Source organism: Ranitomeya imitator, chromosome 1 (genome assembly GCF_032444005.1).
Source record: "Ranitomeya imitator isolate aRanImi1 chromosome 1, aRanImi1.pri, whole genome shotgun sequence".
Classification (NCBI taxonomy): domain Eukaryota; kingdom Metazoa; phylum Chordata; class Amphibia; order Anura; family Dendrobatidae; genus Ranitomeya; species Ranitomeya imitator.
The window spans coordinates 1248911025-1248933046 of NC_091282.1; the positions used below are offsets into that span (position 1 = coordinate 1248911025).

At 42.8% G+C, this 22022-nt stretch overlaps 1 protein-coding gene across 1 annotated transcript in view; it reads right to left on the reverse strand.

Annotated features, from left to right (window-relative positions):
* Positions 1–614: 614 nt before the first annotated feature.
* The window catches only part of LOC138657452 (vomeronasal type-2 receptor 26-like), a 36365-nt gene continuing 14957 nt past the window's right edge, over positions 615–22022 (reverse strand). Inside the window, exons 4-5 of the mRNA XM_069745250.1 lie at positions 6742–7644; positions 615–736 (exon numbers count right to left, since the gene is read on the reverse strand). Coding sequence (XP_069601351.1) covers positions 615–736; positions 6742–7644 — 1025 coding nt within the window. The remainder of the gene's footprint in view (positions 737–6741; positions 7645–22022) is intronic.

The following is a 22022-nucleotide window of genomic DNA, read 5'->3' on the forward strand; positions in this document are numbered from 1 at the left end:
CTGGCACAGGGCCCCTCATATTATGCAAAAGTGTCGCTGCAGGTGGGAGGCGCCCCCGCCGTGCAAACACACCGCTGTACTTTGAGGGGCCCTGTGCCAGTGCCAATGCAAACGAGTGGGCCCCCCCTGCTTGCTCAGGATCACAATACTTGCAAAGTTGAAATACTTACCTCTCCCTGCTCCACTGCCGTGACGTGGTCCACGTCTCCTGGGCCCACTAAATACTTGAACCAGCCATACCCCCCACAACTTTAGCCAAATGACCCCCAATTTCCAATGCCTAACTATTATTATAAGGTAAATTAAGATTGACAAGCTTCAGTAACAAGAATGGATGTTTTTGCCATTAAAATGGGCACTGTAGGTGTTTTCCTGGCCTCCACTCACTGCCGACTATGCTTCCCCATTGACTTGCATTGGGTTTCGTGTTTCGGTTGATCCCGACCCCGACTTTATGCGATAATCGGCCGATTTCACTCGACTCGACTTTTGAGATAGTCGGGTTTCGCGAAACCCGACTCAACCCTAAAAAACTAAAAGTCGCTCAACCCTACTTTCTAGCAATAAGTATGTAGGGTCATTTGTCCGAGGCCTTCAATTTCCCTTGTTCATCCTTAGGTGTGTTTCATCGGTGTGGCTCCATCTTGGTCCCTTTTCTTCTTCTTCTCTTCTTTGGATGCTTGCTTCTGGAATGTTAGGACATCTTTTTCCAGGGATTGCCCTTTTTCCTCCATTTCTGGATCCATATTAGAGTACAGATGAGATGTTTCTGTGTCAAGTAGTATCATTGCTGCTTCTTTTGGCGACTTTTCGCCATAATCGGCCGATTTTACTCGACTCAACTTTTGAGATAGTTGGGTTTCACGAAACCCCGACTCGATCCTAAAAAAGTAAAAGTCGCTTAACCCTAGTCACCACTTCTGTATTTATCACCCATTCCTGGCTTAAGAAAACTGACCAAATATCAGTTGTATGAATGAGGCCTACAGTATTTTTCAAACCGTGTGTTATCCGATTATTACTGACTCATAGAGGAAGGTGGGATTTTTTTTCTCATTAGTAGGGATGAGCAGACCCTTGGTAGTCCAGATTGTGGTACTCAACTTGAAGTTTAGTCCAAAGTTTGGTGTGGGTACCAGAACTTGACCAAAACTTGAACCTGAAACCATTGAAAACAATGGGAACCTGAAGTTTGGACTTGGAAAATATTCTCTCTCTCTCCTCCCAGACTTTCCCCGGAACTCCGAACATTAAAACATATTCCCTGAAGAAGTCCACGTGTGTATTTCAGTGCCGGCCCTAGCTCTGCGGTACGAACCCCAAACTTTTGAGTTCAGATTCGCTCATCTCTACTCATTAGTGAAAAAAAAGATAAAATTATGAAGAAATATTGACAAATCTCTGATGACACATAACGGTCTGATGAAAGTCTGAAAATAACAGATAACTCAGTACTTTTATCTCATACATCATAAAACCTGATATATGAATGAGGTCTTCTTGGGATAAACTATGAACTTTCCCATTTCAATTGATTGCAGTCCTTGCTTGAGACACTGAGGATAACAGTATATGATGTCTTGCATGTGTGCCGCTAACTGGGCTATCAGATGGAATGACATTTACCTTTACCTCTTGTCTGTCACCTCCACTTAGCGGGTGCTGGGCAGAGGCCTCCTAAACTTTTGCATTTCCTACCTTTTACAATCCTTGGCACAGTGGTTAGCACTGCAGTCTTTCAGCGCTGGAGTCGTTGGTTCTACTCCCACCCAGGACAACATCTGCAAAGAGTTGGTATGTTCTCTCCGTGTTTGTGTGGGTTTCCTCTGGGTACTCCGGTTTCCTCCCACATTCCAAAGACATACTGATAGGGAATTAAGATTGTGAGCCCCATCGGGGACAGTGATGATAATGTGTGCAAACTGTAAAGCGCTGCGGAATATGTTAGCGCTATATAAAAATAAAGATTATTATTATTTATTTATATCCTTATTTTAAGACATATTTGAGAGACGTAATCAGAACAGCCACATGCATTGATGTATCCAGATATTATATTTTCCATAGACAAAGATAAATATACAGAGCTCTTAATTTCTAAACACTCAGTTACCTTGTGCTAATTAAGGGCCATAAATGATGACAAGCTGAATGCTAAGACACATTATACATGAGGCCATTCAATAGAAATAAAAGAACATATGCCAATGCGCAATAATGTTAATTGTTAGGCTGGGTTCAAGACATACAAAAATATACAGTTGATTGCAGAAATATTCACCCGCTTGGCATTTTTCTTGTTTTGCTACCTCACAACCTGGAATTTCACTGGTTTTGACGGTTTGCATTAATTCATGTGAAGAACATGTTTATAGCTATGAACAATTAGTTTTCTTTATATTGTGAAGCAAACAACAAATAAGACAAAATAACTGAACAAGTCAGGTTTGCATAAGTATTCATCCCCTCAGAAGTCTGTAGAGCCTCCATTTGTGCCAATTACAGCTGCCAGTCCCTTTGGATACGTATCTAGGAGCTTTCCACACCTTGCAACTGGGATTTTTGCTCATTCTTCAAGGTAAAACTGCTCCAGCTCCTTTAGGTAAGTCCTCTTTCACACATCTGTGTCTCCAGGACGTGTACTGACAGTTTTCTCACTTACCGGAGACAATGACACACGTAGACCCATTCAAATGAATGGGTCTATGCACATGTCTCCATGTTTTCATGGACTGTGTGTCCGTGTGCAAAACATGGAGACATGTCCGCTTTTTGCCGGCAGCACGTACCGCAATACGCTACAGTAAGCGCTGTCCCCCCTGCGTGTGGTGCTGAAGGCGGCTTTCATCTCTTGTCCCCTGCAGGAGACGAGATGAAAAATCAAGTTTATTTTGTTTGTGTTAAAAATAAAGTTTGGGGTCACCTCCCGCCTCCCATCCCCCGTGAAGGAATGATTGCCGGCTTCAGCACCAAAAGCAGGGGACAGCGCTTAACTGTAGCGCTGTCTCCTGCACAGTCTGTGTGGTCCTATGTCGGCACACGGGCATCACACGGCTGCCGCACGGGTGCCACACTGATGTGCTAGGTGAGCACATGGACACACGGACACGGATAACTCCGGTACCAATTTCTCCGGTACCAGAATTATCTGGATGTGTGAAACCGGCCTTAGATGGTTTCCTCTGCTGAACTGCGATCTCTAAGTTTGACCACAAATTCTCCATTGGATTAAAGTCTGGGCTATGACTAGGCCACTTCAAAACATTTACACATTTCCCCTTAACCCCTTAAGGACAAGGGGTTTTTCCATTTTGAGTTTCCATTTTTTGCTCCTCTTCTCACGGATATTAACTTTTTTATTTTTCCGTTAATATGTCCATGTGAGGGTTTGATCTTTGCAGGACGAGTTGTACTTTTGAGCGGCACCATTTTACCCTATCATGTTCTGGAAAACAGGAAAACATTCCAAATGCGGTGAAATTGCAGAAAAAGTGCATTCCACAATTGTTTTTTGGATTTTTTTTTGCTATGTTCACTAAATGCTGACCTGCCATTATAAAACTTCAGTTCAATACGGGTTCACCGACACCAAACATATCTTGGTTCTTTTTTATTTAAGAGGTGAAAAAAAAATTTGTAAAAAAAAAAAAAAATGTTGCCATTTTCCAAGACCCATAGCGTCGCCATTTTTTGGGATCTGGTGCTTATATTTTATGACATTTTTATTGACACCATTTTGTTGTGCATACAATCTTTTGAACGCCTGTTACTGCATTTTATTGCAATGTAGCAGCGACCAAAAAAGAAATTCAGGTGTTTCGATAATTTTTCTCACTACACCGTTTACCGACTGGATTAATAATTTTTATATATTGTTAGATTGGGTAATTCTGAAAGTGGCAATACCAAATATGTGTATAGTTGATTGTTTTTTATTGTTTCATTTTGAATGGGGTGAAAGGGGGGTGATTTGAACTTTTTTTTTAATTTTTAATATTTTTTAAAACATTTTTCAACTTTTTACTTGCTTCAATAGTCTACATGGGAGATTAGAAGCTGCCATAATGCGATCGGTGCTGCTACATAGAGGTGATTATCAGATCACCTGTATGTAGCAGAATACCTTACTTGCTATGAGCACTGTGCGGCGCTCATAGCTATCCAGCTATGACAACCACAGGGGTCTCCTGCTGACTCCGGGTTGTCATGCCAACTTATCAGCGACCAGCGGTCATGTGACACGGGTGCCAATGGAAGGAGGTAAAGACGCGCTTCCTGCATGTGCATGTTAAATGTCAGAGTTTGACAGCGGCATTTAACATTTTAACAATTGCGGGTGAACCACAATTCCACCCACGGTCGTGAGGTGCACATTTTAGCTGTTCAGATTAGATGTCAAGTGTCGGAAAAGGTGCGTGCTCATTGCTGAAGCTCACACTGAACAGAGGGAGACGTTCAATGAAGGACACTGCCCGTCAATGGACGTTAAGGGATTAAACCACTCAAATGTTGCTTTGGGTCATTGTGTTGTTGAAAGGTGAAGCTCCATCCTAGTTTCAAATCACTGACAGACTGGAACAGGTTTTGTTCAAAATAATAACTTTATTTTGCACCATCCATCTTCTTTTCGACTTGGACTGTTTTCTCTGTCTCTGCTGCCAAAAAACATCCCCACAGCATGATGCTGCCATCGACATATTTTGCTGTGAGGATGGTGTTCTTGGGGTGATATCAGCTATGGTGTGAGGTTCTCACCACCATTCAATTTACCCTCAGGGGTTAACTACCAAATATAGCTTCTAGGGGTCCCCAAATATTAAAACATAACCTTTAATAAATTATTAAAAGGACAAATATCACAAACAAACCAAATAAAGTGCTCGTGCAAACCAGTGCTCATTAAAAAATGGTTTGGTCTCACCACTGTTGACGGCCAAAAGATTCCGACCTCCTTCCGGAAGTACCTCGCCGAGAAATGGATCCACACACACAAAGAAAAAGGGGACTATATATGGGGAGAGAGACATAAGCGGTAAGTAATGATTTCCTAGACTCCCTGTTGTGCCCCAGTATTGCTCCTGTCCTAACAAGGACAGGCCCCAGTGGACTTATAGTGATACCTCCAATGATATGGGGCTAAATACTCCCTATGTGTTTCTTCCCCAATGGTGGAGATTCATCAAGGGAGTTAATGTTAAGATTTGGGAAGTATGAAAAATGTAATCCTGCTCGTAAGTCAAAAAAGGCCCTGCAGTGGCAAGGTGCCAGGTAAGAGAAAGTGACTGCCCATGTTGCTCATATTTTTTCATACTTCCCAGATCTTTATATTAACTATCCTGATGAATCCCCACCATTGGGGAAGAAACGCGTAGGGAGTATTTAGCCCCGTATCATTGGAGGTATCACTATAGGGTCCACTTGGGGCCTGTCCTTGTTAGGACAGAAGCAATACTGGGGCACGACAGGGAGTCTAGGAAATCATTACATACCGCTTATGTCTCTCTCCCCATATATAGTCTCCTTTTTCTTTGTGTGTGGGGATCCATTTCTCGGCAAGGTACTTCCGGAAGGAGGCCGGGATCTTTTGTCGGTCAACAGTGGTGAGACCAAACCATCTTTTAATGAGCACTGGTTTGCACGAGCACTTTATTTGGTTTGTTTGTGATATTTATCATTTTAATAATTGATTAAAGGCTATATTTTAATATTTGGGGACCCCTCTAAGCTATATTTGTTCTCGGGGTGATGATGTGTGTTTATTTGTTGACAGATACAGTGGTTACATTGGTGGCCAAAGTTCCATTTTGGTCTCATCTGACTCCAGCACCTTCCTACATATATTTGGGGAGTCTCCCAAATGTTTTTTGGCAAACTCAAAAGCAGACTTACATTTTTTACGTGTATGCAAAAGCTTTTTTTCTGCCCACTTTTCCATAAAGGCAATCTCTATGGAGTGTACGGCTTATTATGGTTGCATGGACAAAACCACTGGTCTCTACTTGAGAACTCTGCAGCTCCTCCTCTGATCTATGCCCTCCTTGCCCGGGCTGAGAGTTTTGTTATGGTACCATGTTCTTTCCATTTGGTGATAATGGATTTGATGGTGCTCCAGGCGGATCATCAAAAATTGTGTTTTCTTTTATAACCCAACCCTGACTTGTACTTCTCAACAACCTTGTCCCTGACTTGTTTGGAGTTCTCCTTGGTCTTTATGGAGTTTGGTCAGTGGTGCCTCTTGTAAATGGTGCTGCAGCCTCTGTGGCATTTCAGAAAACTATTAAATTGCACAGGGGGACATCCTGTCGCTAAGCATGGGACTTATGAAGGCAATTGTTTGCACCTGAAATATTTAGGAGCTTCATTACAAATAGGGTTGAATACATATACACATGCCAATTGTTAATTCTTATCCCAAAAATGTAATTTATTCCTATATGTTTCTCACTTCATCAACTTAGACTATTTAGTGCATTACACACAAATCAGATAACAAAATATTTAAACCCAGGTTGTAAATAATGTAACAAAATAGATAAAAAGCCTAGGGAGGTGGAAATTTCCACAAGCTACTGCATATCTGTTATGTGTATCTATAATCTATCTCTGTAGAATTCATTGCTGTGCAAAAACAATGGACAAAAGCAAGTGAAAAACATATGCAAAACCACATCTCAAAAGAATAAGGAGATGGAGGAATGGTGCTGAACTTTTTGCATCCAAATACTCAAAGTGTGCACATACCCTTGGTGTTTGCTTTTATTTGCCTGGATAATTTGCACTTTGAGTTTAATTCTGGTCTCACCAGAATGATATAACATTTAGGGAAGAATATGCAGCCTAAAATTCCAACACTTGAAGTTATTACAGCAAATATTTCTACAAGAACAGTATTTTTCCCAGTAGCACTCATGTAGGATGGGATGAAAGCCACCCAGACACTGCAGACCACCAGCATGCTGAATGTGATGTTCTTAGCTTCATTGAAACTATCAGGTAAATTTCTGGCCAAAAAAGCAACAATGAAACTAATGGCAGCCAGCAGTCCCATATAACCCAGGAGCATGGAAAAGGCCAACATTGACCCCTCATTACACTGAAATATGATCTTGTCCTCATATAAGTGAGTGTTCATCTCTGGGAATGGAGGAGAAGTAGATAACCAAATGATACTGAGCAAAACTTGTGTAAATGAGCAGAAGAAGACCACACAGTTTGAAATCTTCACACCAATCAATCTTCTTCCAGGTTTGGTGGCTTTGAAAGCCATGTAGACCATGATGGTTTTAGCAAGAATAGAAGAAATGGCTACAGAGAAGATGATCCCAAATGAAGTCTGATGAAGCATGCAGGTGACATGTGTAGGACGACCCAAAAACAAGAATACACAGAGGAAACTCAACATGATGGAAGCCAGGAGAATGAAACTCATAGTTTTATTATTTGCTTGAACAACTGGAGTGTCTTGAAAAAGAATAAAGATTCCCAAAATTACAGATGTTTTAAGAAAACATAACACAGAAATGACAGAAATTACAAGAACTGCAGGGTCATTTTTGTAGGACAAAAATTCAATAGGTTTCGGTACACATTGATTGATGTCATTTGGCCACTGATCTTCTGGACATTTTTGGCATGATACACTGTCTAAAAACAAAAAAACAAACAAACCGTAAACCTTAACCAACCCCTATCGGACTACTCTACTGAAGAGTCTTAGGACAAAGACATATTTTAGAACTCTGGTATTACAGCAAAACACAACTCACTAATGGCTTCAGGTATCCAAGTAATTCTGTGTGACACATAAGGAGGCACATCTTGTTTCATTTATGAAGGAGGGACTCTTGAAGTCACAAAGCCTATATTTAGAGGGGCATCAGGAGGCATTAATATTCTTAAAGGGCTATTATTAAACAGTGGGTCTCCTATGCTTTTATTGCCTATGAAGTGAGTGACTGGGCTGCCAACAATTACAATGCACCACAATAACTCTTTTACTAGACGTACAGGAGGGCTTCCTGAGAAAATGTTGCACTGAATGCAAGGCCTGCCCTGCTATGAAATTATATGCACCCCAATAGGCCTTTGAACCCAGGTACTGGATGGCCACAGGAAAACCCACTTCACATTCTTCAGTTGGTCTTGCCATACTGTTTCCTTATGCATTGAATGCAAGTTCCACCTTTCCCCAAATTTGCATGGACTCCAATCCCCTTTGGAAGAAACATGGAGGAGGACCTCATAAATAAACTGTCCCATTACAAAGGAGTGTCTCTCCTAGACTTGTGATGCCCAGCAGACAAACATTTCCCCATGGGGGTTACATTTTTAAACAATTATTTATGGGGATCGTAAACGCCCTTGGCCAAAAATTGAATGGCTGTAGTGTGAAGGAACAAATTATGAAAGATTCTCCATTTTGTGCTTTGACTCCATTTTGTTGTTGGTTAAAGATAAATTCTGTTATTTACTTAGGTAGAAGATTACAGCTGCCGTGAAATAACTCTGTCCTGTTTCTCACAAAGATAACATTTTGTTATTCAGCTAGTCTATGGTTCATAATTGGTATAAAGACCTTGAGTATTCTAACTCGAGCCGAGATAAGAGACTCGTGGGTGTATCGCTACACAAGACTGAGGCATCTGTTAATATGTTTTTTATGCCAAAAAGACACGACCATATCTGTAGTTTCCATTTTTCCTGTATCCTCATGGGTTAAGTTTTTCCTGTATTCTTATAGGTTAAGAACTGTGAGCGTATTCTTATGCTGATTGGTTGAAATATAATTTCTATGACTATGAAAACTCATACACAATAAACGGGGGCCCACAGATCTGCTCGAACCCCATACAGAGGCACGAGTCTCCGTCTGGTCATTTCCAGTTGCCGGCAACGACCTGTAGATTAATTTGGAAATCACTGAGTCAACCGTGAAGGATCACTTTAGATCCTCCCTCAACAGCTTGGCGCCCGTAACGTGGGGCCCCAAATAGGAACTCCTCTGCCCCCCGGAGGACAACAAGACAAAGGATCCTCGGAGCGGACACAGGCACTGGAAAATTGGGACTGATCATCCCCCACAACAACCACGGTAAGTTGGCAGTTATACTGTCCAGATTGACTGTTTGGTGTGGTTTTCCTGTGTTTGTGCTGCAAAGAGGATCTGAGGTTTGTCCCCGATGGTGGGGTGATTTTTGGGTGGAATCATATAGAGGTGTAGTTCCGTTGGGAGCCCAGTGCTCGAACCGTACCTCATAAGGGATGGACACCCCGGATTGACCAGTGATGTAATTCTCTTTATAGTCAAAATATCCTGAATTCCTGATCATTGTTAGAATCAGGCGCGGTGAGGTGATCGAAGATTGGGTAGGATGCGTAACTCAGGAATATATAGAAGTATACAGTATATATATATCCAGAGGTGTCCGGAGGGAAGTCTAAGACGCCCTCCTCCTTTCACTGAGTATCGCGTTTATGGGTTGTCCCAGCAGGGGACAGGTAAACCTAGTGAAATAGACTATATACGGCCGCTCTAGTACTATGCACGACAAAGTAAGGATATTTAGCTCTAAAGGAGGATCATGTTTCCATGGAAGTAAGAGAAGACTTTGAATTTGTGTGTTGAATCTGATATTGTTAGCCCAAAGATGAGGAAAATATTCTCAATCATTGGTTTTTCTAAGGTGTTCTGGCATATGAATTGTGTGATGAAGGTTTTGTAGAAATTAATTAAGTCTGAGAACTGCTGTATTCTGCTTCTGTGTGTAGATTTCCAAAATATCCGATGGGAGGGGTAGGTCAAACATCTGCACTATTGCTTTCTTTTGTGTTGAGGAATGCTGTGATGTTCTTATCTGTTCCGTGTCTCTGGTATGGAGGGGGCACAATGCTGCGTTCTCTTGGAATTTTTTATCCTTGTGTAGTATGTGCTGGGAGATCTGTGTTTTGTTTAAAACAACAATATTGTATTGAATTAGAAAGAATTATTGTAAGTTTAAAGTAAAGTATGGTGTCTTGTTTTAGAAGGAAACTTGTAAGTGATAGTTTGGTTATCAGTGTAATTGAAAGATTGGTAAAATATTCATCTGTTTCAAGTTGAATGGTTGATATATAGCAAATTAAGGATTAACAGAGAAAGTGAATTCGGATTTGTTTTTGTTACGTTGAAAAAGGAAAGTTGTCTATTACTATGACAAAAACTGGATGTTTGTGGTACAAGAAGGAACTGAGAAAGTGATTGAGAATAATGTGTTAGAAAGACAAATAATTAAAAATAATGATCTGAAACAGGGGGTCTCCCTGCTAGATGATAAGGTCCCTCCCCAGGAAATCAAGCCTCTTCTCCCGACTGTAAGCTCTGTGCCCCTTAACCCCAAAGCTCCAATATATCCTGAGTTGCCAAAACTCATTGCGCCCCCACCCTATGATCCTGCCGGGTGGATTTGTGATGTATGCAGAGTTACTAATTCTCAGTGGAGACAGGTCTGTTACAATTGTGAAGCAAGAAGACCCGGAGTTGTAGCCCCCACCTTTCCCTTGCTAAACGCTGAAGGAACTTATTATCAGCCACCGCCAGCACCAGTCCCTGCTATGCTTAGTATTGCTAGTGGTTATGAGTATCCACCCCCTCCTACTTTAGTTACCCGATTCAGAAACATCCCCCATGGCCTTCTATAGACAAATAGCAGCGAATCGAGAGATTTATTCCACTCCCCGGAGAGATCTGTTACACTTACTCCAGGTGAAGGCTGGAGAGGGGTATTTTCCAATTATTGAGGGTGGCATAATGTATAATGTGAACCTGTACGATGCATTGAAAAAAAGTAGTACTAAGTTTTCAGAAGAACTTAACCCGCTCTGCATCAACAGTGAGATCAAGGGTTAAATCAGTAGCTGCAGCGATTTCTGCTCCAATCTCAGCCCCCCCCTACAGCTGCAAGGACGCAGCTCCATTCCTTATCAGTGGCCCACCAGACTCCAGCTCCTGCCCTCCTCCCACCTTACACAAATCCAGTCCCATGCTTCAATATCCATTTTAACCCTATGTCTGGGAATCTCCCTCCCAAGCCCCGCCATGTCAATTCTCAGATCAAGAGCTTGTTTTAGAGTAGATGGCAGACCCTATAAATATACTCTCACAAAACCCATCCCTGTGGGACCTTTCCCTGAAGTTCCTGCTCAGTTCGTAATCTCTCCCTCATGTCCGGTAAATTTACTGGGGGAAGATTTATTATCACAGTTCTGCTCCAGAATATAATTCCAAGATGATGGTCAGATGGTATTTACGGTATATAACCCCTATGCAGATGAACATAATGAGATCTGTATTTTACATGCCCTTCCCACGGTTATGATGGCCCTGATAGGCCCAGATCCACCCCCAATAATGCCTGTAAAACCAGTAAAAGTGTTTCTTAAATCTGGTGCCCCTTTTCCCAAAGTCCATCAGTACCCTTTGAAACATGATCAGGAGTGGGGCCTCAAGGGTCAAATACAAACGTTACTCAATAATGGTGCCCTGGTACCCTGTGTTTCCCTATATAACACGCCCTTGTTTCCCGTTAAGAAAAAGACCCCACCCGGCCAACCCCCTGTGTACCGGCTACTTCAAGATCTACGGGCAGTTAATGCAGCTACTGTTCTAGAAACTCCGGTGGTGCCTAATCCACATACTCTCTTGTCCCAGATATCTCAGGATGCTGCTTGGTTCACAGTTATCGACCTTGCCAATGCCTTCTTCAGTATTCCATTACACCCAGATTGCCAGTTTCTGTTTGCATTCACTTATCAGGGACGACAATTGATGTGGACAGTTATGCCACAAGGGGCCCAAAACAGTCCCAATCAGTTTGAAAAAAATATGGGCGAGTGTCTTTTACCCTGGCAGTTAGAATATCCTTATGTCACGCTGCTTCAGTATGTGGGTAATCTTTTGTTGTGTGCACAGACAGAGCAGGAAGCCATTGTTGCCACTGTTAGCCTTCTCAAGTATCTGGCAGATCTGAACTGTTGGGTTTCGGCCTCGAAACTTCGGTTCTGCCTTGGTCAAGTGATATTTTTGGGTCACTGTCTCCTTTAGGGTGTCTGTCAGACACCTCACAGAAGAAAGAAAAATAGCCGTCAGCTCCCTTCCTTTTCCGAAAGATGATGCTGAACTCCAGCGTTTTCTTGGACTATGTACTTATTGTTGTCAGTGAATACCGGACGCATCCCGCATAATGCAACCTCTCTACAATGCCCTGAAAGACTGTTCAAGATATGGTGATGATTTTGGCAGATTCCACACCAGATACACTGTTACTACGGAAGACACTGTAGTGCACGGAGCTGCACTCACTCCCTCACTGTCAGCACAAGAAGCAGAACTTCAGGCTCTGTCTACTGCATGCGTTCTGGCCAAAGACAGGCGGGCTAATATATACACGGACTCATAGTATGCTGTTGTGAATTCTGTGGCAGAGTTCACTCCTGTGGTCACGGGTGGTACTTCGGCTGATTCTCTCTGGGAGCTTCCATTTGTGGAGGAAAGTGGTACTGCAGCTTCTGAGTTTCCTCCCTCAGGTGATCTGGTGAGGTCGTTAGCTGCTTCTCTACTTAACTCCACCTGATGCTTTGATCCATGCTTCCTGTCAATGTTCCAGTGTTGGACTTGTGTTTCTCTGGATCATTCCTGTGGCCTGCTGCTCTGCATAGCTAAGTGCTTCTTTGCTATTTGTTGCTATTTTTTCTGTCCAGCTTGTCTATTTGTTTTGCTGGTAGCTCTGGGACGCAAAGGGTGTACCTCTGTGCCGTTAGTTCGGTACGGAGGGTCTTTTTGCCCCCTTTGCGTGGTTTTCTTTAGGGTTTTGTGTAGACCGCAAAGTTATCTTTCCTATCCTCGTTCTGTCTAGAATATCGGGCCTCACTTTGCTGAATCTATTTCATCCCTACGTTTGTCTTTTCATCTTACTCACGGTCATTGTATGTGGGGGGCTGCCTTTTCCTTTGGGGTATTTCTCTGAGGCAAGGTAGGCTTATTTTTCTATCTTCAGGCTAGTTAGTTTCTCAGGCTGTGCCGAGTTGCATAGGGAGCGTTAGGCGCAATCCACAGCTGCCTCTAGTTGTGTTTGGAGAGGATCAGGAATTGCGGTCTACAGAGTTTCCACGTCTCAGAGCTCGTTCTATTATTTTGGGTTATTGTCAGATCACTGTATGTGCTCTGATCGCTATGTACATTGTGTTACTGAATTGCCTATCATAACAGTATGCATTTGGTATTGCTCATGATTTCGGAGCTCTATGGGCCAATCTAGGGTTTATTACCATCGCCGGGACTCCAGTGAAGAATGTTGAAGCTGTTAAAACCCTCATGGACTCAATTAAATTACCTACCCAGGTGGCCATTATCAAAGTTAAGGAGCATAGTACTATGGAACAGTCCAAAGACTGTTGGTAACACCTTTGCGGATATGCAAGCAAAAGCTGCTGCTCTCCTACCCGTTGAACTGCCCATACCAGCTATGGTGACCACACGCTCTCAGCGTAAACAGTTACAAGAAACACTGACTCTACAGGAACCTGATGATCTATGCCAGACTGAGGTTTTCTGCCGGACCCCGCGAGACCGCTTAATGACGATGCAGAGAATGTCTCCAAAGGAAGAAATGAAGCAGTGGAAAGCTGATGGAGCATGTATGGACAATGGTCTCTGGAAAAAGGACCAACTTGTGTGTCTCCCTAAGCGGATGTATCCTGCTATTGCCACATGGGCACATGGGCCCACACATCGAGGAAAAAAAAAAACAGGCCCTTGCCCTGGTACAAAAATTCTACTGGACTCCAGGTATTTCTACAGTCCTGACAGCACTCAACCGTGCATGTAATATCTGTCAGACCTGCAATCCCGGTCAATTCCAAAGGCTCCAGGTGGACCACATCAGGTTGCCTAAGTCTGGAAGGTATGAATATTGTCTGGTGGTTGTCGACATGTTCTCCAGTTGGCCAGAAGCATTCCCCGTTACCAACATGACTGCAAAGACCACAGCAAAGAAACTGGTGATGGAAGTTATATGCAGATATGGTGTTCCAGAAGTTGATGAAAGTGACCAAGGCCCGGCCTTTTCTTCTCATGTGTATCAGGAGGTTCTGACAATGCTTGGATCCACTGTAGCCCTTCATACTATGTACCATCCACAATCTAGTGGGAAAGTTAAGAGGCTGAACGGCACACTGAAGGGACAATTGACCAAAATGATGCAGGAGACTACGGCTCCATGGCCAGGGCTCTTGCACATTCGTACTGCCCCTATTGCAAAACATGGCCTGTCCCCACATGAGATATTGTTTGGTGCTAGGCCCTCAGTTACAAATTTCCAGCCTCAGTAGTTATCAGAAAAAACTGACCGTGCTGTTCAATATGTTATTCAGCTTAGTAAAAATGTTGCTAACACCCATGTTTTAGTTTATTCTTCCCTTCCAGATTCAGCAGAAACCGACACTTGTCACAATTTGAAGCCTGGTGGTTTTATGGTCGTGAAAAGCTATGTCAGAAAACACGGACTAGAACCCTTGTATGACGGTCCCTACCAAGTTCTCCTCATCACTCCTATGTCAGTAAAGCTGGAAGGAAGGCCGACGTGGATCCACGTATCGCACTGCAAGCTGATCAAACAGACTAGTAGCAAATAAGGGGACATAATGTTTTGGTTTTTCGTATTTCCATATAATAATATTGGTAACCACATGGGACAGCCTAAATTCCCCAATATCCTTGAATAATAAGTTTGTACAATATTATGAAAGATTAGTAGTACAGATGGGTATAGCCAATAAAATTGTCAGTTCTATTTTCATTTACCCTATGATTACACAAATGTGGGATAAATTGCTTAGGGCCACAGATTATCCAGATGATCAAATTTGGGATATATTGGATATACTTAATACTACTGTCGCCGTCCAAAACCAACTTATCATAGTCACTAATCAACACACTGTAGTACTGGACTACTTAACAGCAGCACAGGGTGATATGTGTCAGGATATTGGACCCGCTTTCTGTTATTATACAGATCCCAATAGTACTTTAAAGTTAAAGTTAGAAGACATTCAAAAAACTCAGAGATCAATATGATAATGACAATGACCGTAATAAGGACAGTTGGTGGGCAGACACCTTCTTCTTTCTTAATCCAGCCAATTGGTTTGAGGGACTTGCGGCTGGATAGCTGGAATCTTGCAAAGTTTGTTACACATCACTGCCTTTATCGTTGTCATGTATGTAATACTAAAACTTGTTCTTTGGTGTATTTCTGTATGTATTAGGAAATTCTGCACTAAGACAACTAATGATGAAACCAAAAGCGTTGCCACCCCTGCTCTTCTCTACACCGATTTTACAAAGTTACCTGATGAAGATGTTGAAGCCAAGCGCATGGCTATCTTCAAAAGATCCCCACCACTGTTATCAATAATTGTTATTCGTAAATTCTAGTATACAGGGGGGACGGGTACGCCACAACAGCCATGGCTGGTAACATGGCACCAGTCATGTGAAGACCAGTACCCCTCGAGCTTATAGCTTGGGATAGTACCTCTGATGCTGGACATTAGTTAACAAAATTTATCTAGTGGGGAATGTGAAGGAACAAATTATGAATGATTCTCCATTTTGTGCTTTGACTCCATTTTGTTGTTGGTTAAAGATAAATTCTGTTATTTACTTAGGTAGAAGGTTACAGCTGCCGTGAAATAACTCTGTCCTGTTACTCACAAAGATAACATTTTGTTATTCAGCTAGTCTATGGTTCATAATTGGTATAAAGACCTTGAGTGTTCTAACTCGAGCCGAGCCAGATAAGAGACTCGTGGGTGTATCGCTATACAAGACTGAGGCATCTGTTAATATGTTTTTTATGCCAAAAAGACACGACCATATCTGTAGTTTCCATTTTTCCTGTATCCTCATGGGTTAAGTTTTTCCTGTATTCTTATAGGTTAAGAACTGTGAGCGTATTCTTATGCTGATTGGTTGAAATATAATTTCTATGACTATGAAAACTCATAAACAATAAACGGGGGCCCACAGATCTGCTCGATCCCCCATACAGAGGCACGAGTCTCCGTCTGGTCATTTTCAGTTGCCGGCAACGCCCTGTAGATTAATTTGGAAATCACTGAGTCAACCGTGAAGGATCACTTTAGATCCTCCCTCAACAGTAGCAGCACAGAACACGTTCACCATGGTGTTTTAGTGGCGGAGAATGATGATATCTATGTGGAGTTAGTCATTATTAAAAACTAGGCCCAATGTTAAGGAGCATGTCTCCTTGACTTGTAATGCCCATACACTAAGTGTACGGGCTGACAAACATTTCCCCATGTTGGATACATTTGTAAAAAAATATTTAATTCGGATCACAGACACCCTTGAAAAAAAATTGACTGTCTGTAGCAGCACGGAACACGTGAACCCTGGTGATCTAGTGGTGAAAAATTATGAGAGATGGAGGAAGGCTTCATTAAAAACTAGGCCCAATGATAAGGAGTGGGTCTACTAGGCTTGTAACGACTATATATAAAGTGCATGGGCAGGGAAAAATTTCACCATGGGGCGTACCTTTTTTAAAAATCTTTTATGGACATTATAGACAGGCTTGACAAAAATTGTACTGCCTGTAGCATCACAGAACACGTTAAGCGTGGTGATCTAGTAGTGGAGAATGAGGAGCCATTGCTGAAGGCCTCATTAAAAACTAGGCCCAATTTAAAGGAGTGGGTCTCATAGACTTGTAATGCCCATACACTAAGTGTATAGGCTGAAAAACATTTCCCATGGGGGTAAATATTTTAAAAATATACCATGGGCATCATAGGCACCCTTGCCAAAAAATTGACTGTCTGTAGCAGCACAGAAGACGTTAAGCCTGGTGATCTAGTGGTCGAGAATGAAGAGATATTGCTGAAGGCCTCATGAAAAACTAAGCCCAATGTAAAGGAGTGGGTCTCCTAGACTTGTAATGCCCATACACGCAGTTTTTTTAAAATATACTATGGGCATCATAGACACCCTTGCCAAAAAATTGACAGTCTGTAGCAGCACAGAAGATGTTAAGCCTGGTGATCTTGTGGTGGAGAATAAGGAGACATAAAGATAAATCAAAATGAAATAAAGTAAATAAATGAAAAATGTGAATCCACCTATGAAAGTAAATAACAAAATGGAGGGGCAAACACAGGTTCATAGATTTGAAGCCAGAATGTGTCCAATGGGATAAGTTTGGCCCTAGCAACAGCTCAGAGACAGGGCTATAAATAAAAATATAATATAAAAGTCTTTGAATTATTTTCGATTGTAGAGGTATACACTACCTCATTAGAGGACTGTTCAGAGTTAGGGAAAATGGAAAATATAAGAATAAATGGGAATAATAGGCGTACATCTCTTTTTTCATGACATTTCTCTCTGTGGGAGTAATATTTGTTTTGGTATCCAATTAAAAACGGCATCATAAAAACACCTTTGCACAAAAAAACTGTGACTTTGGCATCACAGAATCTGTTAACCTTGGTGTTCTAGTGGTTGTGGATGAGGATAATGAGGAGGATAACAACAAACAGACCAAATCTGGAAGCGAATACCCATGTGTGCTTTTGAAGAGGTGCATGAGAATACACTTCCCCAGAAAGGAGAATGTAATAAAGGTTATGTTTCGCTGTTTTCACTTGGTAGTGTTCAGAAGTCTTTCCCAATCCAGCCTTTGTTCATTTTTATAAGAGTCAGCCTGTCAGCATTTTCAGTTGACAGGCGGATGCGCTTATCTGTTATAAATCCACCGGTGGCACTAAAAACCCACTCTGACAGAACTCTAGCTGCAGGGCAGACCAGCACCTCCATGGTGTAGAGAGCCAGTTCATGCCACGTGTCCAATTGGTTACCCAATAATTAAAAGGCACAGAGGAATCCCGGGGGATGTTTGTTCGATCTGCAAGGTACTCAATCACCATCTTCTCAAACATTGCACTTCTTGTGACAGCACCCCTTGCCTCTGTGGCGGCACGATGTGAGGGCCTGAGAAACCTGTCCCAGAATTTTGCCATTGCTCCCCGCCTGAGCTGGATTGTACTTTAGTCTCTCTCGCTTGGACTCCTTGGTTGTACAACAAACTCTGACGTCTGCTGCCAGCATTCTCACGTGGGAATTTTCTAAGTAATTCCGCTAAAAGGGCCCTCTGGTACTGCAACATCTTAGTACACCTCTCTGCCTCTGGCAGAAGAGATTGAACGTTCTCCTTGTAGCATAGGTCTAGAAGTGTCACCAACCAGTAATGAGTGTCACCCAAGAATTTTATAATGCAAGGGTCACATGAAACGCAGCACAACATAAAGTCAGCCATGCTTGCCAGACTGCTAACAGGCAAGACTTCCGTGTCCTCACCAACAGGACGACTGACAATGTTATCCTCCTCATTATCATCCTCCTCCTCCCTGTCCTCAGGCCATTGCCACTGAACTGACGGTATGACAGCTGTGCCTGTAGAACAGTCTATAGGGCATGAAAGTAACTCCTGTTCATCCTCCTGCTCCTCCTCATTGCCTACCAATCCACGTTGAGAAGATATGAGGTTGGGCTGAGTGTAATACCCCTTTATGGTTCCTTGATCCATGTCCTCGTGCTCTGCTTGCAATACATCCTCTTTAATTGTGAGCAGAGAGGATGGTGATGCTAATTATGGTGTCATCATTGCTCACCATCTTGGTGCAGTCCTCAAAGTTTTGTTGAATGGTACATATGTCTGACATCCATGTCCACTCTTGAGGTCTTATGTGTGGAGTCTGACCTGAATATCGACAGCCTTGTTGATGTTTCCCTCTTCTACTCACAAATCCTTTCCATCATATCGTAGAGTTCCAGTGCGTGGGGACCTCACACACCAGTCATTGAGCCGGAAGCTGTAAATGCTGCTGAAGCACGGCAAGGGTGGCTGAAACTGTAGCTGATTTTCTAAAATGGAAAGACAGACGGCGTACTTTCACTATCAGATCCGGCAGCTCCAGGTAGCTTTTCAGAAAACGTTGAACCACAAGGTTAAGCACATGGTCCAAGCAAGTTACGTGTGTGAGCTCACCTTGCCTCAAAGCCGCCACCAGGATGCAGCCATTGTCACACACAACCATGCCTGGCTGTATGTTCAGCGGTGTCATCCAATTATCTGACTGCTCTTTCAGCGCTGTCCACAACTCTTCTGCTTTGTGCGGTTTGTCATCTATGCAGATTAGCTTCAGCACAGTCTGTTGCCGCTTGGCTGAGGCAGTGCTGCAGTGCTTCCAGTTTCTGACTGATGTTTTGATTTCAGGGATGGAGGCTGAAGAGGAGGAGGAGGATGAGGAGGTGCAGGAGCTGTAGACTGTGGGGGCAACCCTGATTGACGTAGGGCCCGCAATCATCGGCGTCGGGAGAATGTGTACCATCACAAGGTCCGACTGTATCCCGGCTTCCACAATGTTAGTCCAGTGTGCCGTCAGTGAGATATTCCGTCCCTGGCCACAAGCACTTTTCCAAATGTCCATGGTTAGGTGGACTTTCCCAGTGACAGCATTGTTGAGGGCACGGGTAATGTTGTGGGACACATGCTGGTGTAATGATATGGCACACCGGGAGAAATAGTGGTGACTGGGGACCGAGTACCTTGAGATGGCCTCCACCATCAGGTTGTGGAAAGCTTCCATCTCAACAAACCTAAAAGGCAACATTTCAAGCGCATGCAGAAGAGAAATGTTAAAATTTAAGACTGGTGCCGGTGGGGCTTTGGCTGGGTATTTCTGCTTGCGTTCCAATGACAAGGATGTGCCTGATCATGCTGGTGGTGGTCAAGCTGGTAGTTTTGCTAACCCTGCTGATGCAGGCATGGCAGGTGCTGCAAATGGCCTGTTTGGGGTTATCGGTAGAGTCTTTATAAAATTACCAGACTCGGGGAGATCTAACTGTAGGAATGGCAACTTCCCTCATATTGGTGTTAAGAGGAACGAATGCACGCCTTCTGTCTCTGGCCACCACACTGCTTCTTCTTGCCTGTTGGGGTGAAATGCCTCCTTTACCATGTCTTCTGCTGTCCTTGCTCTGCATATCCTCCTGCCAGGTTAGGTCAGTCACTCCTTGTCTTCCACATCCATACCCTGCTCCTACTCCTGACTTTCTTGCAATTGTGTCTCATCATCGTCTACCTCTTGTGACACTTTCCCACCATCGCCTTCGTGTGACCGTGGCTTGTCAAAGCTTTCGGTAATCCCCACTCACTAATTAGTCTATGCCTGATGAAGAGACCTGAGTAGTCTCGAAAGCTTGCAATTTGTTACCATCTTTTCAGTTAGCCATTAAAAGGTATCAACCACTGAGGACTCTCAATTCTAAATATTTTTCTATCCACTGGCCAACACGGTACCAAGATAGATATCTTTCCTGTCTCTTAACCCCTTCAAGTCGCGGCCCTTTTTCATTTTTGCGTTTTCGTTTTTCACTTCCCTCCTTCCCTGAGCCATAACTTTTTTATTTTTCCGTCAATATGGCTATGTGAGGGCTTATTTTTTGCGGGACAAGTTGTACTTTTGAAAGACACCATTGGTTTTACCATGTCTTTTACTAGAAAACGGGAAAAAAATTCCAAGTGCGGTGAAATTGCAAAAAAAAGTGCAATCCCACACTTGTTTTTTGTTTGGCTTTTTTGCTAGGTTCATTAAATGCTAAAACTAACCTGCCATTGTGATTCTCCAGGTCATTACGAGTTCATAGACACCTAACATGTCTATTTTATTTTTTATCTAAGTGGTGAAAAAAAATTCCAAACTTTGCTTAAAAAAAAAAAAAAAAGTGCCATTTTCCTATACCCGTAGCGTCTCCATTTTTCGTGATCTGGGGTTGGGTGAGAGCTTATTTTTTGCGTGCCGAGCTGATGTTTTTAATGATACCATTTTTGCGCAGATATGTTCTTTTGATCGCCCGTTATTGCATTTTAATGCAATGTCAAGGCGAACAAAAAAATGTAATTCTGGCGTTTCGGATTTTTTTCTCGCTACGCCGTTCAGCGATCAGGTTAATACTTTTCTTTAATTGATAGATCGGGCGATTCTGAGTGCGGCGATACCAAATATGTGTATGTTTGATTTTTTTTTATTGTTTTATTTAGGATGGGGCGAAAGGGGGGTGATTTAAACTTTTATATTTTTTATATTTTTATCATATTTTTAAAAACTTTATTTTTTTACTTGTGCCATGCTTCAATAGCCTCCATGGGAGGCTAGAAGCTTGCATAGCCTGATTGGCTCTGCTACATAGCAGCGATCATCAGATCGCTGCTATGTAGCTGAAATGCAGGTGTGCTGTGAGCGCCGACCACAGGGGGCGCTCACAGCAGGCCTGCATCAGTAACCATAGAGGTCTCAAGGACCTCTACGGTGACCTTCCTGATGCATCGCCGACCCCCGATCATGTGACGGGGGTCGGCGATGACGTCATTTCCGGCCGCCCGGCCGGATGCGGTAGTTAAATGCTGCTGTCTGTGTTTGACAACGGCATTTAACAGGTTAATAGCAGCGGGTGAATAGCGATTTCACCCGCCGCTATTGCGCGCACATGTCAGCTGTACAAAACAGCTGACATGTCGTGACTTTGATGCGGGCTCACCACCGGAGCCCACATCAAAGGGGGATTCACGGCATTTGCAGTAGATGTACGGCGCATGTCGTGAAAGGGTTAAAGGACGTATTTTTCTGATGTAGAACTTACAATCAAAGGCTGCATAGGCCACCTGTGGTATGACTTGGAATTTTAAACTGTTTCATAACCTAACTGGGTACACTTGTCATTCTTAGCTTTGAGATTACTTGGTTGTTATATATTGTAAATTATACAAAGAGAGGAGACCTACTTATCATACTACGTTTTGCTTTATTGGATTTATAGACTATTTTGGTCTTAGTGTCTCAGACCTTGGGTGTATTTGACTGGTATCTCAGATTTCTCTTTTTTTGTTTCATTTTTGTGCACA